This window comes from Akanthomyces muscarius, chromosome 5 (genome assembly GCF_028009165.1).
Source record: "Akanthomyces muscarius strain Ve6 chromosome 5, whole genome shotgun sequence".
Lineage (NCBI taxonomy): Eukaryota > Fungi > Ascomycota > Sordariomycetes > Hypocreales > Cordycipitaceae > Akanthomyces > Akanthomyces muscarius.
This window is the reverse complement of record NC_079245.1, coordinates 1,576,130-1,592,102: the sequence shown is the minus strand read 5'-3', so window position 1 is coordinate 1,592,102 and position 15,973 is coordinate 1,576,130. Positions and strand designations below refer to the sequence as shown.

The 15,973-nt window shown below is 50.0% G+C and overlaps 5 protein-coding genes across 6 annotated transcripts; 4 read left to right on the top strand and 1 right to left on the bottom strand.

Moving 5' to 3' along the window:
• Positions 1–262: 262 nt before the first annotated feature.
• Positions 263–4,138, top strand: LMH87_009814 (uncharacterized protein; the record flags this gene model as incomplete). The annotated part of the gene is made up of 2 exons (XM_056196877.1): positions 263–533; positions 591–4,138. 2 exons carry the CDS (start codon positions 263–265, stop codon positions 4,136–4,138), a joined length of 3,819 nt encoding a protein of 1,272 aa, XP_056053981.1.
• A 749-nt stretch (positions 4,139–4,887) lies between these two features.
• Positions 4,888–6,643, top strand: LMH87_009813 (uncharacterized protein; the record flags this gene model as incomplete). The annotated part of the gene is made up of 2 exons (XM_056196876.1): positions 4,888–5,187; positions 5,240–6,643. The coding sequence occupies 2 exons, from the start codon at positions 4,888–4,890 to the stop codon at positions 6,641–6,643; spliced, it is 1,704 nt and encodes a 567-aa protein (XP_056053980.1).
• An 80-nt stretch (positions 6,644–6,723) lies between these two features.
• LMH87_009812 (uncharacterized protein) lies at positions 6,724–8,140 on the bottom strand (the record flags this gene model as incomplete). Its single annotated transcript, XM_056196874.1, has 4 exons — positions 6,724–7,106; positions 7,163–7,901; positions 7,969–8,073; positions 8,132–8,140. The coding sequence occupies 4 exons, from the start codon at positions 8,138–8,140 to the stop codon at positions 6,724–6,726; spliced, it is 1,236 nt and encodes a 411-aa protein (XP_056053979.1).
• A 4,315-nt stretch (positions 8,141–12,455) lies between these two features.
• On the top strand, positions 12,456–13,863 carry LMH87_009811 (uncharacterized protein; the record flags this gene model as incomplete). Of its 2 annotated transcripts, none has more annotated exons than XM_056196872.1 (4): positions 12,456–12,571; positions 12,629–12,727; positions 12,779–12,828; positions 12,881–13,863. In XM_056196872.1, 4 exons carry the CDS (start codon positions 12,456–12,458, stop codon positions 13,861–13,863), a joined length of 1,248 nt encoding a protein of 415 aa, XP_056053977.1. The 2 variants fall into 2 exon arrangements, with proteins under 2 accessions (XP_056053977.1, XP_056053978.1); XM_056196873.1 differs by having other exon boundaries at positions 12,623–12,727.
• Positions 13,864–14,379: 516 nt separating this feature from the next.
• On the top strand, positions 14,380–15,863 carry LMH87_009810 (uncharacterized protein; the record flags this gene model as incomplete). Its single annotated transcript, XM_056196871.1, has 8 exons — positions 14,380–14,505; positions 14,595–14,602; positions 14,743–14,811; positions 14,905–14,996; positions 15,061–15,435; positions 15,488–15,536; positions 15,583–15,643; positions 15,777–15,863. 8 exons carry the CDS (start codon positions 14,380–14,382, stop codon positions 15,861–15,863), a joined length of 867 nt encoding a protein of 288 aa, XP_056053976.1.
• Between the last annotated feature and the right edge of the window lie 110 nt (positions 15,864–15,973).

Here is a 15,973-nt window from a genome sequence, read left to right as displayed (position 1 = left end):
AAGCGCTGTCACGTGAGAGCGCGACTGATGTCCACCCACTCTCAGTTCTTGTTGTACATTTCCAGTTCGCCGCCTGCGTTTTGACAATTTGGAATTCCTCGGTGCCTTCAAAACGTTGTGGACTTCATCGAAATAAGAGAACTGTGTCGCATGTTCTACAGCCAGTCAGCAAATAAGCAACTCGGGAATGTGTTACGACACAAAGTTGCTTCGCAGGCACGGCATCTGATGTACGATCAGCTCCACTCTATAATCAGACACGATGCCAGCAGCATCGCACCCTCAGGCGAAATTTGATCCTATATCGCCGGATCTTGACCTGCGCTCTTTGGTTGATGAGGTGCCTAATCTAAAATGGGCACAGCGAGTCTCAAGAAGCCAGTTGCGCAATTTGGGACCCCAGGAATTCGAAAAGCTCGTTCTTATGCACGTCATCACAGGAGGAAAACCGCTTGTCATTGAAGGGCTACATGCCGCTTTACCGAAGTGGCTCTTCAGCACCGAATGGCTCGAACAACAGTATGACAAAAAGGGTAAGAGGCGATGTCATACTATCTCCATTTACCGTTATGACACTGATGGCAGTTTAGAAGAAAGAGTTCGCGATATCGTGTCGCAGAGCGACATTCCCATGACGACCGGTCATTATCTGCGATCTATGAAACAGCTGACCAATCAGTGGACTCCTACCAACTTTCGTGATGAAAGACGACAGCGCCTCTACCTCAAAGACATCGATTGCCCACCAGAATGGCACGAGGCCCTACAAAAGGTCATCAATCCGGTCTTATTTTATCTTAATAGTGCTGTCGCGCGCACCGGCACCGAACCGGAAACTGAAGATGAGCGACAAAATCCGGTAACTAACGGCACCTCAGCTGGAGATTTGATGTCCAGCTTACCTCGGGACATGCGCGCGGAAAATCTAATGTGCTACATTGGTCATGAAGGCACGTACACACCAGCGCATCGCGAGATGTGCGCGTCTTTGGGACAAAACATAATGGTCGAGGCATCAAGTGACGACAACGGCGAGAAGCCTGGAAGCTCGATATGGTTTATGACGGAAACGAAAGACAGGGCGGTCGTCCGCGAATACTTTCTGTCTATGCTCGGCCACGATATCGAGATTGAGAAGCACTTTGCACAAGTCAACGCTTGGAAGAAGGCTCCGTTTGATGTCTACGTCGTGGAACAGCGTGTTGGCGATTTTATTTTGGTTCCTCCTCTTGCCGCTCATCAAGTGTGGAACAGAGGCACAAGAACTATGAAGGTCGCATGGAATCGAACCACCGTCGAAACGCTTGAGCTGGCTTTGCAAGAGGCGCTGCCCAAAGCACGACTGGTATGTCGCGACGAACAATACAAAAATAAAGCGATGATTTACTACACCCTTGAAAGCTATTGCAAGCGTCTGCGAGCGCTTGACAACTATGCCGAAAAGACCCAGCTCGGCTTCATAGATTTGGGTCGAGATGACATCCGGAATTCAGTTCGAACCAAGCAGCTTGCATCAGACTTCAAAAAGCTTTTTGTCCTCTTTACGCGGATACTCGTTGATGAAGTGTTTGCATATAAGGAGAAGGAAATTGACTTCGTTCCTTTTGATTCCTGCATCACCTGCTCATACTGCCGCGCAAATATCTTCAATCGCTTCCTGACTTGCAAACACTGCGTTCGGACTCTCGTCAATGGCGACGAAGACACATACGATGTTTGCATGGAATGCTACGCCATGGGCCGCTCCTGCGTCTGTCTCTCGGGTTTGCAATGGTGTGAGCAGTGGTCCTGGAGTGAGCTTGTCAACAACCACGAGATTTGGCGGTCAATGGTCATATCTAATGATGGCTTCATTGACGTCAATGTTTCTCCCAAACCACTTGAAGTCGCCAAGCAATTAAGCGGTAAAAAATCGGTTGCGCAAATTTGCCAGGAGGCACTGCGGCGACGACCGTGGAAGGATATCACCCGACCTGAGAAGGAACCAACTCCGAGCGACTCTGAGGAGGGAGGCGATGGAGAGGAAGGCAAAGCAAAAAAGAGCCGAAAGAAGAAGAACAAGAAGGGCGATGTGCGGCGATGCCACGTGTGCTGCCGCAAGGAGTTCAGCTATCGCATGCAGACATGCTCAAATCCCGACTGCTCTGAAGCGTACTGCTTTGGCGTCCTTTATAGGGCATTCGACATGATGCCGCAGGAAGTCCTCCAGGACGAACATTGGATGTGTCCCAAGTGCTTGGGGATATGCAATTGCGGTTATTGTCGTCGATCAGGAAACACCAAGCCATACACACCCAAAAATACATCACTGGGCCACGATACAAGGTCCGTTGCGGATGACCGAAGCATCGAGGCCCTCGTTGATTTTCGACTACACAACTTGGCCTGGCTGAAGGCCGCGGGCGAAGAAAGCCGCGGAAAGGATACCAGGCGCATGCAGCGCTTGAGAGAACAAGCAGACACGGCCAAGGCGGAGGATGCGTCTACTGAGCACCCCGACGACGATAAGTCAGGAACAGCTGTCGAAGGTTCGGCCCATACATCACGCCAACACGGTGGAGCTTCGGAACTACTTGACGGCGATACTCCTCACTATCATGGAAACGACACAGCGGATTCCCCTTTTGCCCAGCCCGAAATCAATCGACATGGTGTAGAGCCATCATCACTGTCGGCCCCTTGGCTTAACAGAGACCAAGCTGCAAATGGGCAGCATGGAGATGATTTGTCTTATCCCGACCCGACCGTTTTCGCAGCTCAAAGGATTGGTATGGGCTATTACGAACAAGACGATACCCCAGATAAGATTCTTTTTGACCCCTACCAAGCCCCAACCGCCGAAGATTTGAGGGAAGGCGAATCAGATGTACCAGAATTCGTCAAAAAATCAATCCGCAGCGCGAAACGGAAGGCCAAAAAAGAAAATGAAGATCCAGACTTCATTATAAAGAGCCATCATCGAAAAAGGACACGGCCCCAGCGAGAGGCCGATTTCCTCGACAGTATGGATCCTGCTTTGTTCAATGAAGCTCCTGATCATTCTGCACAGGAAAAAATGCAAGATGATCCGTGGGAAAATGCCGAAAATATCACCCCTGTACAAACCAGCGATACGGAAGCGAAAAGAAAGGAGAATCCGCGGCATGACGCAAACGAGCCTCTGCTAAGACACGCAAAGCCCAGGGCATCTTACGTTGAAGTGGAAGATGTAGAGATTGAAGGGTTCAACGAAAATGAGCAAGGCGATATGCCACCAGCCAACAAAGGAAGCAAAGCGTCGCCTGAACCAGCAACAACTGGTGCTCCTGAGCCAGCAGCTGAAAATGGAGCTCTTAAGCCAACTGAACCGAAGGCTCATGCCCAAGATTTATCTTTTAGTGGCGCTTTCACAGGACCAAAACGACGTGGCCGGCCTCCAGCGCACACGAAGCGGCCCTCTGCCGCAACCCGTGAAGTGCAGTCCACACGGGTGGATATTTCAGAAGAGTCGAGGGTCGGAACTGAGGCACGGCGACGCGGCCCTGGCCGACCCAAGAGGTCTGCCTCCAACTCAGGTGGCGCTTCAAAGAAACACAGAACTGAGCATGACAATTCTGAGCCTACTCCCTCTCAAATGGCCCAAAGAGGCGGCAAACCACGCAGGGGTCGACCTCCTGCCTCTGGGAAGCCCAAGTCGCCAGCTACTAAACAGGCTGCCGTCGAAGGTCGGCAGTTTATGTCTCTGAAGGAGCGTATGGCGCTCCGTGGAAAGACATTCAAAATTGCAAAGCGGGATGGGAAAGGCTCACCAGTGCATAGCACACCCCAGCCTGGACCAATTCAGAAATCGACAAGCGTGACTGTGCAGCTGCCAAGCTTTACTCCAGTCAATAGGTGGGTGTCAACCCCCACGCACGCTTCTCAGCGTGACGAAGCAAAGCTCAGCACTGCCACCGCGCGAAAGAGTGGCGTAGATGTCGCCGAAACGTCAAGAGCCGTCCAATCAGGAAGCGATTCAGGCTCCAGTGACGATGATGATATTCCTGCAAGAATTGAAGGGGCTCAAAATGTACCTAGGTTGGCTTCTGTGGCATCCAGAGGGCGTGGGCGGCCCAGAGGACAGCCAAGCATGCGCTCTCGTGGACGAGGGCGCGGTTAAGGGAAAGAAGGGAGCTAACGAGGTCATCACCATGCGTCGAGAATGCCGTTTTCTCATGTGAATTTTTTTGTACCACCATATAATTGATAGGCTCTTACGGCGCCACTATTTGAATTTCTCCCACGGAAGATAGCTCATGAAACTAGAATTTACCGCGATTTCGGCAAGAGCAAAAGGTGAAGGCTGCACTCGAACGTTGTAAAAACGACATAGCCATGCCAAAGCAGCCAGAACCCCACTCCTGATAAAGTGTGACATGGCCTTATTCCAGTGTAGATCAGTTTTGATCAATTCGACGGGCATTTTCTCTTGCATTTTCTCGCCGTTGGCGGCTTATGGTGGCGTTGAAGTGGAAGCCAGCCGCATCCCTTCCAGAGACCACGTGCGGCGATACGGTAAGTTAGTTTGACCAATCTGTACTGGGCCTGGACACACAGCCTTGCCAGACTAGGTCGCGGCCAAGTCCAGCCAACTGCCAAACCATAGTTCACCCTGTACATGGCTTCAGAAATTAAAACATGTGGTATCGACATCGACTCGTCGACTGATTCATAGCATCTGCTTCCTGTGCCGACGTTTCCATCGAAACGCGTTCGGCGTCCCCCCTTCTCTAGGCATTCGATGAGCTTGACTACTCAGCGTGGCCCGGAATCGTTTGATGCACAGCGACCCCCTCATCGCACGCGCATTCAGACAATCTAACTGCGCAATTTTAACAAGAAAGGCCCGCAGGACTGCGACACTTTGCTATGGCCCCGTCTCTTAGTTCCTTTACTGCCGCCGCCTTCGGGCTCCTTCTGGGATGCGGCATGCCGCTTCGCAGTGCATGGGCGGCAGAAGTTGACACGAAATGGTACGCTCCCAGCAAGAACCAGGTCAATGACCTGGACACAGTGCCTACTGCGACTGGTGTGTACGGTTTTATCTACAATTCCTCCGAAATCCCGGACAACGATTATGGGGTCTATAATTGGTGCAATATGCCTCACGTTCGCCGCAGCGAGTATGTGAGGCCCAGCGCGGAGTATGAGCTGAAATATGTCGAGCTCGTAGGTGACTGTCATTCATATCTCTACCTTTCAACCATGTTAACGCACGCAGATTCATCGCCACCATAAACGTACTCCCTACTCTTCTAATGCATTTCCCGTGGAGTCATACCAATGGAATTGTGATGATTCCATGCTTCATTACTATGCCCAACCTTTTTCTGGCCCGAATGCCGACAGGGTCTATCAGCAGGGCTACATCTCCTCCAACAATCCTTTTGTACCATCCGGCTGGATTGGGACTTGCAAGTTTCCCCAAATCACCGCTGGAGGTCTGGTAGACTCGTGGCAACATGGAGCCGACTTATACGATGTGTATCACGATCTTCTTGGATTTCTACCACCCAAAGGCGCTTCCGGTCTTCCCTCTTCTGTCAAATACCGCGTCACCAACAATCTCATTACCAGTCAGGTTGTTGGTATGGTTATCAATGCCATGTGGGACATCACAGAGCCCGTGCCAATCCTGGTACAGGCTCAAGGCATCGACAGCTTGGAGCCGCAGTATCAGTGCAAAGCTTCGGGCGACTTATACAATGCCATCAAATCCAATTCAAATCAGCAGTGGCGTCAGCATTTGGATCTAGCCGCGGATCTCTATCGTACTCTGGACGACATCTCTGGTATTCCGCGTTCGGATGCCGGCTTCCACGAGTCTTTTGATCACTACTATGACAACTTGTCTGCTCGCCAGTGCCACGCAAAGCCACTGCCGTGTAAACTCGTAAGTGGCCGCAATACCACAGAGTGTGTTACTCAGGAGCTCGCAGATGCAGTCTATCGCTGGGGGAATTGGGAATACAGTCAGATTTATCGCGACAGCTCCTCATCACTTGACGCAGGCATTGGATCCTTCGGTGTATGGGTCGCGGAACTGACTGCACACATTCGCAACGTAATTGCGGGTAAGAGTGACACCATTTATTACCACAACGTTGCCCATGATGGGTCTGTATCACGTCTTTTGTCCATTTTGCAAATTGATGAAATGGTTTGGCCTGGGATGGGATCTGAAGTTGTTTTCGAAGTTTATGAGAAAAAGAAGCAGTCATCCCCCACGCCTACTCCGACCGGAGTCGCACCCAACTGCAATCATGACAACTGTTTGCGCCACATAATCCGCCAGTCAGCCACCGCCCCATCCTACTGCTATCAACTGGCGACCGCAACAGCCTCATGGCCATCGCAATGTGGCGGCAGTGAGTCTCGCGTCGCATCGGCCTGTTCATGTCTGGATCTTCCCGCGACTACTTCGTCTTCTTCCCCTACAAACACAAGCGAGTCGTCTGCCAGTGGATACTACGTGCGCGTGCTTTTTGGGGGGCAGATTATGCGGTCATCTACACCTGCACTTGGACTCATTGACATGATTCCGGTTGAGAAACTGCTGTCCTATTTTGAAGGCTTGGTTGGTGAAAGCGCCACTAAGATCAAGTCGAAATGCAACGGCAATTAGGTCGTGGACTGGACGGTTGAGAAGCTGCTGCTGTGCAGCTAGATATCATGGCATTAACTAGCTTTTAATACGACTTGTCATCACGGAGAGGTCTTGAGCTTCGTTGTTAATTCCTCCCAACGATTGGACCGCTGGGGATCAAGCTTCTTTATTCTCAATACCCAGCCTTCAAGCTCACACTTTTGCTCAGCATCCAATGACTTGTTGCGAAGTTTAGAGATGAGCAGTGTATACTCGAGTAGCATTTCGAAAATCCACTTCACGTCTTTATAATCGTCCAGGAGGTCTTTGATGAAGTCAATTTCGCGAGTGATCAAATTGACTCGGTCTTCAAGAGCCATCCCTGGTACAATCAACAGATTTGAAGGCTGCTCAGCGACGCTCCAGATAAGGTACTGATGGTAGTACCATAACGATTGATCCTCTGGACCAACATTTAACCCACTATCCACAGTGGTCAATTCTGTCAATTGTATTAGCCCAATAAGCCGGATTCAGTATTGCCTGCTGATCACTTGCCCTGATCTAGAAATGCCCTGCGCGACGAATCATCTGCTTCTCGCTCCACAAGAAGCCTCGGGATGAGTTGGGCGCGGTTGTGCCACGCCGAAAAATTCGATAGATCGCCCTTGATCATTTTGGTCGTATACGCGAACTCTGATTCGGCCATGCTCCGCCCTTCAAGCTCGGCGGACTCTAGATGAGATACAACGTAGCGTCGATAAGCCCAAGCATGGTAATTTCTTCGGTCCCGATCCAGCATCTTGCCGACCAGCTCAAGCTCTTCCTGCCAAACAGACTTGGCTACCTCAACAAACAGCAGAGACGTAGTCTGCTCCAATACCCACATTCTATAGTTCCATATCCAGTAGCACTTTGGGTGCGCCATTAACAGCGGTACGGTGAATATTAGCTCGTCTCGGACAGTTTCGGAGCATTGGCTAATATTGACTTCATTTCCATCTTTCTGTTTTTCTCTCGGAGCTGCGTTACGCTCGCTTGTGGCAGTTCGGTTACGTTTCGTTTCGGTCTCGCTCGAGTTGTTCTGTAGTAAAGATTGAGGCGCATCTATGAGCCCTTCGCTCGTTTCGTGACGCTCCAAGGCGCATTGCGGCAGCGATTCCTTGTTCTTCTTTTCCAATGGTCCAAAAATTAAACAGCGTCTCCTCGTATTCCACGCCGTATAATATTCGGGATTAATGCGTAGGAGCTTCGTAGTCAGCTCCAAGGTAGCCGAATCGAACCGTGACTCCGAAGTCTAGCGATACAGTCTGTTACTTCATGTCTCATATTGAGTTTTTATTCAGCAGACGTCTTCTAATTACCTGAATGCGCAACTGGCTGTCGAGAGCTCTGTATTTGTTGATTTTTTCGATTTCTTTCTTCAGCTGCTCGGGACTCCGGTCGCGTTCGGTTCTGGGTACGCCATGCTGTGTATTGATTATGAGCAGAGAGGTTACTCCAGAGTGAAGAAGGTAAAATGCGTACACTTGACATACTTTTGGTATGTAATATTGCAGTCGCTAGATCCTCGCACGCCGGTACAGGTAGCTTGTGGATGAAGGAAGAGCTTTGTCCTCGACCGTGAAGCCAGGCATGGTGGGGTACCTTGCCAGCTACAGTGTGAGAAGATAGACGCCTCTCAAGTTGGCAGTAATAAGGCGGGGTGGGTTGGTGCTTGTCACGCGCACTGGATCATTCTCATTTGCGGTCTGAGAAAATCGGACGGGAAAAACAAAATCGAGAGATTTCAACAGCGACTCTGAATTAGTTTCTCTGCCAAGTGCACCATAATTTTTGCTCAATAGAAGAAACTATGTCTTTACGGACAATTGTCTAATGCGCGAACATGGTCCACGACAGGGAATGCTAACATCGCTGATTTCGAAAAAAAGAATGCCGTGTGAGCAGGACAATTTTGATTATATGCCTTGTCTTCATACTGATAAAAAATCCTTTGTTGTCGATATTCTTCGTTGCAAATTTAAGAAGTAAGGTAATGCAGGATCACGACTGAAGGGCGATGACAGCCATAGGTGCAGTCACCAAGTCTCCCTTTCGGTAGTAAATCACAGTGCTCCCAGTATAACGTAGCTCATATGGATCAATGTATATGTGGATGCATCGGCGTTGTAGCACTTCGCGGTACCGTGGTTGCATAGACGTGATGGTATTGTATCATAGGAACACTGTGCAGGCTCATACGGATCCCCACGGCGCTTACAATTAAACATCATATTTTCTCTCCTTCAGAAGAGTCGTTCCTAAAAGTGGTCTTGTGACACCTTCATCCAGCGCCGAGACGCTAGAGTCATGGCACAACGTTATGACCGAACCAAATAACATGTTGCATCGCATGATGTTACAGGACTTAGGCGCTCATGCGCGACTGAAATACTTGTGCTTGTTGTTCAGTTTGCTCCTCTCATCTAGAGCCAACCTAGGAAAATTGTCTCCGGAACCATATCTGTGATGTATCTCATGAATAACCCAGCACCCATAACAAGCAACACAGAAACCTGAGTAGGAAAACCCCCTTCATCTTTGTGAGCGTAGATCAAACAGCAGAACTCGCACGCGTTTCCTGTATAAAAGAATCTCCCGTGCTCTTCTACATTGCTTGGCCTTTCGCTATGCTGGGTGACTGTTCTGGTAGCGAGCATCAGCAACGAGAGGTTGAATGGCCAATACGTGGGACCCTGCTACCAGCTATGAGCAGGAACGATCCATTAGCTCAACGTTTGTAGCAAAACAGTTTGAGGTTTCACTATTAGTTATAGAATCCACTGCTTTTGTCAATAATCAGGCAGGCTCTGGAAGAAGTACTCTCGCAGAGCGTCGGCGATATTACAAAATGAAGGCGTTTTGCAGAATATTCAATCGCCCTCAGTCGTTCCGGATTGTCTTCAAATGCCAGCTACTTTTCTCGACAAAGCAGAAATTTTGATACTTACTGGGACCAGTCAGAGCATCGGACACTAAAAATTTGTAATTATGTGACGGGCATTGAGTACATCTGGTGGTTTGAAGCAACTCATAGCCAGTTCGAAAGAATGTCGAGCAAAAGGCTACACTGAACCTTGTCATTCTGGGCACTCCAGCCATGGTTGTCGCGTAACGTTGCAGCTCAGGCCTCAGCGGATTGTGTGCCTGACATCAGCCTATGAATTCCCCAGACGAGGAAATGATGGGGCAATGGAGCTTAAAAGCGAGCGCCCTAACTACGATTCAATCTCGAAACTGACAGCTCTACGGACCAGCTTCGGCAGGTGGCGGGGTACAAGCATCCCATGTGGCAGCTCGTGCAGACGCCACTCACTCCATCGACTGCCTAATCTGGTGTAATAACTCCGCAGTGATAGCTACATTTATATTGAGTGCATGAGCAACTGACCACTGCATCTCACTTGGTTTTCTCGACGGTAACATGTATTACTCCCATTAATATGAACATGTGACTTGGCAACTTGGCAAGGCGGGACAGGGGGGACAAGGGCTCAAGGCCTCGGGGCTTCCTCATGAAGCCCGCGAGTACATGTAGCCCTTCGTGCAGTAAACATTAGCATCGAAGCTGTGTGGGCAGACTTGGCTAGCGCTAATAATGGTACTCCGTTCAAGGCACTGTCTCAGTATCAAGCCCCTGAAGGATCTGCGCACAGCCGAGAGAGTGGTGGCGGCATGCCACAGCGCTTTGCAGTCTACGAATACTCCGTGCGCTTTTGGTAGATACTTGTAGCCGGCGGTAAGCCATGCAGCACATGCACGGCCATGAGAAATCTGGGGGAGCGACGCATGCTCACCTTAAGCCCACAGAGCCAAGATCTTGCAGGACAGCTGACTGGTACGGAAGACTGCCTACTTTCTTCCTTTCTTTCTTTTTATGTCAATTCCAAAGACTGTCTCAATTCAGCGAGGGCCGTCCGGCATTCTCTCCGGACAGCTCACCAACTTTCAATTCTTGTTGTCGCCTCGGGAAAAGCCCAGAGAGGACAATGTGTACGAGCTTTACTCGCAGCTGTAGAATAATAAGCTTCACGCCCTCAGCAAGGGGCGGAAAATGACCCGCCTGCGGCTGGTATGTGACCAAGTTGGCAGCTTCTCCGTGGCCATCGACCCCTCCCTCCCTTCATCAGGCCCGCTGCTCCGCGTCGTAGTCTGGGGCTAGTTAATAAGTCAGAACAAGGTGCAAGGACCCAGCACAGCATATGCTTAAGAAACCTTCGCCGATGTGGCTGCGCTGGCTTACCGCTTTTAGCTTCTTTCTCGGGGAAATGGGCAGTTGCTCAAATCTTCTCCAAGACGCGACTATTGGCTCGCCACGGTCAAGCCATGTTTCATCAGGCACCCCTTCTTGGCTTGCAGTGGGAAAAAAGAGGGTGTCATGGTGGAATGGAGAGGAAAGATGGTCACAGCGGGCCAGAATTCGCGTAGGCAAAGATTTTTTACCCAGTTCTGTGTTTAGCTTGAGAGCATCCCGCGCTCGTGCCACTCATTCTCGACCCGTCCGACGCGAAGATGCTGCATACTTCACGCGTCAGTTCTGCTTGCGGTCCCTATGTACATCTACGAGCGTCAGAGGAAGGCGTAAAAGTATGTATGAATGTGCGCTGACTATCTGCTGCATTCCATTTATTACTTTCCCACCGAGTACTTTGCGGTTGGCGCTTGTGCACTCAGCTGCGAACGACGGCATTTCATTTGGCCTCGATGCTGTTGCTGGTTATCGTAGTACAGTTCACCCCAGTAGGATCCCTCAGCCGCCGATGCCTCACTCACAGTCTCTCAAAGGACTGTCACTCAGATAGTGCAGAATGTAATGCGGGGCTCTGGTCACCAGGATGGCTGAAATTTGCCTAGTAGATTTTGTATTTTTGCTAATAATCATACCTATTTTAGCGTTCATTTTTCTGCTCTAGCTAATACTCTAGCTAGGCACACAACTCTTCTACTAGGCGTAGAATAAGCCAATTGGAGCATCACAAAAAAAAAAACAAAAAAAAAAAGGCTACGCCCGGCTTCTCGAGAGTGCTCAGGGCAGCTTGGGGCTATTCCTAGCTTCTCAAGGCGGCGAGAGAGGCTGCTAGAGAGTGTTAAAGAGAGTGTTAAAGGGCGTGCTAGTAAGTGCTGGCGAGAGTGCGCGAGGTGTAAAGAGCCGCTCTGAGAAGTCTCCTTCCTGTTCGGGACGCGTCCAGCATACCTAGCTTGTTTCTAGTGCGGAGCCACACTCTCGCTCAACCATGCATGTATGTACAAACCACCATGTAAGATTGGGGGCATCTGCAAGCCAGCATTATGAACACCGGTTGGCGGCTGATTGCGACCCGTCCGCGGTCAGGGGCCGGTCTTGTCAAACTGGCTCATTGGGTACGATGAGCAACGTTGCCAGTGAAATTAACGCTGCGCTTTCTCTCAAGGTGTGTTTCCATCATACTCTTGCACTGTCGAGCTGTCGAGCTGGAGTAACGTGCGAGTCCACACGCTCGGTCGGTCCGCTATCCATTGAGGCGGGACGTCATCTTATCCCGAGACAACGTTAGCCAAACGCCGGTCCTACCTTTACGGAGTCAAAGTAGTCATACTCACGATAAGCTTTAAGTAGTGAGGTTGCAGTGTCAAGTCGCATAGGCCTCTGCAATGTAAATATATATAGCAGTGCATTCCTCCCGCTTCCCAAATTCCCATCTTCCATCCACAACAACTCGCCGATCAGAGACTAGAAACAGTTCTCCTTTTGATTCAGAAGGTCCCACTGAACGTCGTGTTTCCTTCCCTGTTCCGTTCGACTACAATGTTGAGCCTACTCAAAAAATCGATGGCTGTAGCCGTGGCCTTGCAGGCGGTCACGGCTTTGGCTACGCCTATCTCCAACGAGGTTGGCATTGAGAAGCGCGGTAGTGGCTTCGCAAATGCTGTTTACTTCACCAACTGGTTTGTTCGACTTTTTATTGTTCAGCTTTCTTCCACACTTGATTAACAAAGGAGCAGGGGCATCTACGGCCGTAACTTCCAGCCCGCAGACCTTCCAGCTTCGGAGATCACCCATGTGCTCTATTCTTTCATGAACATCCGCTCAGATGGCACCATGTAAGTCATCCTTCATATATGCTGAATTACGAAACTGATCAAGGCGAAAAGCTTTTCTGGCGATACCTATGCGGACTACGAGAAGCACTACCCTGGTGACTGTAAAGAAGCCCACAATTCTTTTGGTATAAGCGAATCACTAACATGCTTTAGCCTGGAATGATGTGGGAAATAATGCTTACGGATGCGTTAAGCAGCTTTATTTGCTCAAGAAGCAAAACCGCAACTTGAAAGTTATGCTGTCGATTGGTGGTTGGACCTGGTCCACCAACTTTCCCGCTGCTGCCAGCTCTGCTACCAGCCGAAAGACTTTCGCTCAATCTGCCGTTGGTTTCATGAAGGATTGGGGATTCGATGGTATCGACATCGATTGGGAGTACCCTGCGGATGCTACGCAGGCTCAGAACATGGTCCTCTTGCTCCAGGCCGTCCGCGACGAGCTCGACTCTTATGCCTCGCAGTATGCCAAAGGCCACCATTTCCTGCTTTCTATTGCCGCCCCCGCTGGACCTGACAACTACAACAAGCTGAAGCTCGCCGATCTCGGAAAGGTTCTTGACTACGTTAACCTGATGGCCTACGACTTTGCCGGATCGTGGAGTAACTTCACCGGCCACGACGCCAACATGTACGCCAGCAAGGACAATGCTAATGCAACTCCTTTTAATACGAATGATGCTGTTCAGGCGTACATCAAAGGAGGTGTCCCTGCCAGCAAAATTGTCCTGGGTATGCCCATCTACGGTCGGTCTTTCGAGAAGACTGAGGGAATTGGCAAGCCATACAACGGTATCGGCTCTGGCAGCTGGGAGAACGGTGTATGGGATTACAAAGCTCTTCCCAAGTCTGGGGCCACTGTCAAGTGCGACAACGCTGTTGTGGGCTGCTATAGCTACGATGCGAGCACTCAGGAGCTCATTTCTTTCGACACTCCAGCTGTTATCAACACCAAGGTTAGCTGGCTTAAGGGCCAGGGACTCGGTGGAAGCATGTTTTGGGAGGCTTCCGCTGATAAGAAGGGCGCCGATTCCCTCATCAGCACAAGCCACCAAGGTCTTGGTAGCCTGGACAGCGCTCAGAACTGCCTTGACTACCCCAACTCAAAGTATGACAACATCAAGAATGGCATGAAATAGGCACTCAGATATGTGCTGGCTTGATCATTGGCATTGGATCCGTCTTGCCCTGTACATATTACGCTGCACTGCCCACACTCAAGCTTGGCAAGACTTTCCATACTTTTATTGTACATATTATAGATGTCACGGTCATGTACATAGTCAATTGACTTCACTTTCTTTTTTTCGAAGAGCCAGAAGAACAAAAGTCGAGAATTTGTTGCGTTTTTGAAGCTAAGATTTCAGAGCGGAGAGTCAGCCACCATGTTGGCACCTGCAATGCACCTTCCCGTTTATCGAGCCGAGATTGGCCTGCTTTTGCTCACGGATATATTATTTTTGATCCCGCCCAAGTTTTCCTATTTCCCTTTTTCCTACGGCTCCGTCACTTTTAGAGGAATATTTCTATCCGGGCAAATCAGCCTCCATTTGCGGAACGTCAGCTCATAATTACCGCCGCTGGTCTCTTCCTTACACGTTTTACTTGTCTTCAAACCGTCCATGATCTCTGTCTGACTGATCTTTCGCTACCAAATGGTAGCCGCAAATGGCCTCCGCTCCCGAAGATTGCTGGTCGTAGGACACACCACGTCGCAGCCGCGCAGCACGCCGCAGTGTCACCAGTCCCGCATGGTCCAGTCGCGGGTCTCCAGACTCCGGGTATGAATCTTTCGAAGAATGCAGCAATCTTGAGACGACCTGCTACAAAGGTCGACTTATGAGCCAATGTGGTCTGGATGGCCAACAAGCTTCACAGGTATCTCGCAATAACATTAGGCTACTCGGGAGCGACCATCGGCGATGCCCTTCTCCCTGCGCTACCCAATTTACAATAGGAAATGTATCAGAAAGTTGTCGGGAGGACAGTGCTATCGAAACACGGTTTTTCAACGGTAGCGAGAACGTGCCAGCCCCCACAACTCCCATCAAGTCCGCCAAGGCCACCTCGTCTCTTACACCTGATAGGTTTGTTCCATTCAGGACAAATCAACCTACTTGTGAACGCTACCGAACAAACAAGCCGCTGGCATTGCTTTCCAATGCCGAAAGAATTTCCAGACGCCATTTCATCGGCCGCGATCCTTTCTTGCCTCGGCCAAGACAGTCCTCTTCCCTCATGGCACGGTTCTGTCCACTTGAAGAGCCTTTGAGTATGCTCTACTGCGTTGACTCTCGGGAGCTAGTGCACTAATTTCTTTTCCTGCTACTACCTAGATCAGTCTCGATCAATTCATCTAGATGTCAGACGATTCCAGCAAAGACAAACAAGTGCAGGGACTGTGTGGAACATTAGAGGTCTCCCGCCTCGTATCTCAAGAGTTTCCGCTGCAAACGATCTCCGAAGCTCGATAAATATCGGCACATTCACAGGTTATCAACAGCTCCCCAGAGAGTTGACCTCAAAGGAAGACTTGGCAAATTATCAAGATCGTGTTGCTTTTGCTCTCGATATCAACCAAGTCGGTAAAATCTTGGAATTTTCACACACACCTTCACTTCGCCCTCCTCCGATCGCCATCAAGTTGATAGAACCATGTGATCTTGGAAGAACTTATTGGACAGGGAGTGAATGGATAAACAACGCACCCAGTTAATTCAAATTCCAGTGCACTGCTCTTGTCATCCACTAACTCGCCAATAGGACCATTGCCAGCACCAAAGTCACGGCTTCTACCTTCTGCACCATTCAAGCAAGTAATGCAGTACGCTTATAGCTACTTGTCTAACACTTCTTAGGGTTTTAGATGCTCCTTTCCTCAGAGACGACTTCTATTGCTCAACTTTGGCTTACTCCCCAGTTTGTCAAACACTCGCCGTTGGCCTGGGCAACACGCTGTATACTTGGTCGGAAGATGCTGGTGTTCATGCAATGCACGGGCGCCCCTCGGAAGGACTTTATCTCTCTTCTGTTGCTTTCTCTTCCGTTCAAGGGAGAAAATGCATTCTTGCGGGCGGAAGAAACGACGGATCACTTGTGCTACAATCCACCTCTGATTCACTACCACGCTTCGAAGTGAGGCAACCTTTTGGTATCAGCTGCCTCGGCTGGAGGCCAGTATGCACACTGAGACCATCCAAGAATCCGTTCAATCCTGGAGTTCCAATTCAGACAGAGGATCTTCTCGTA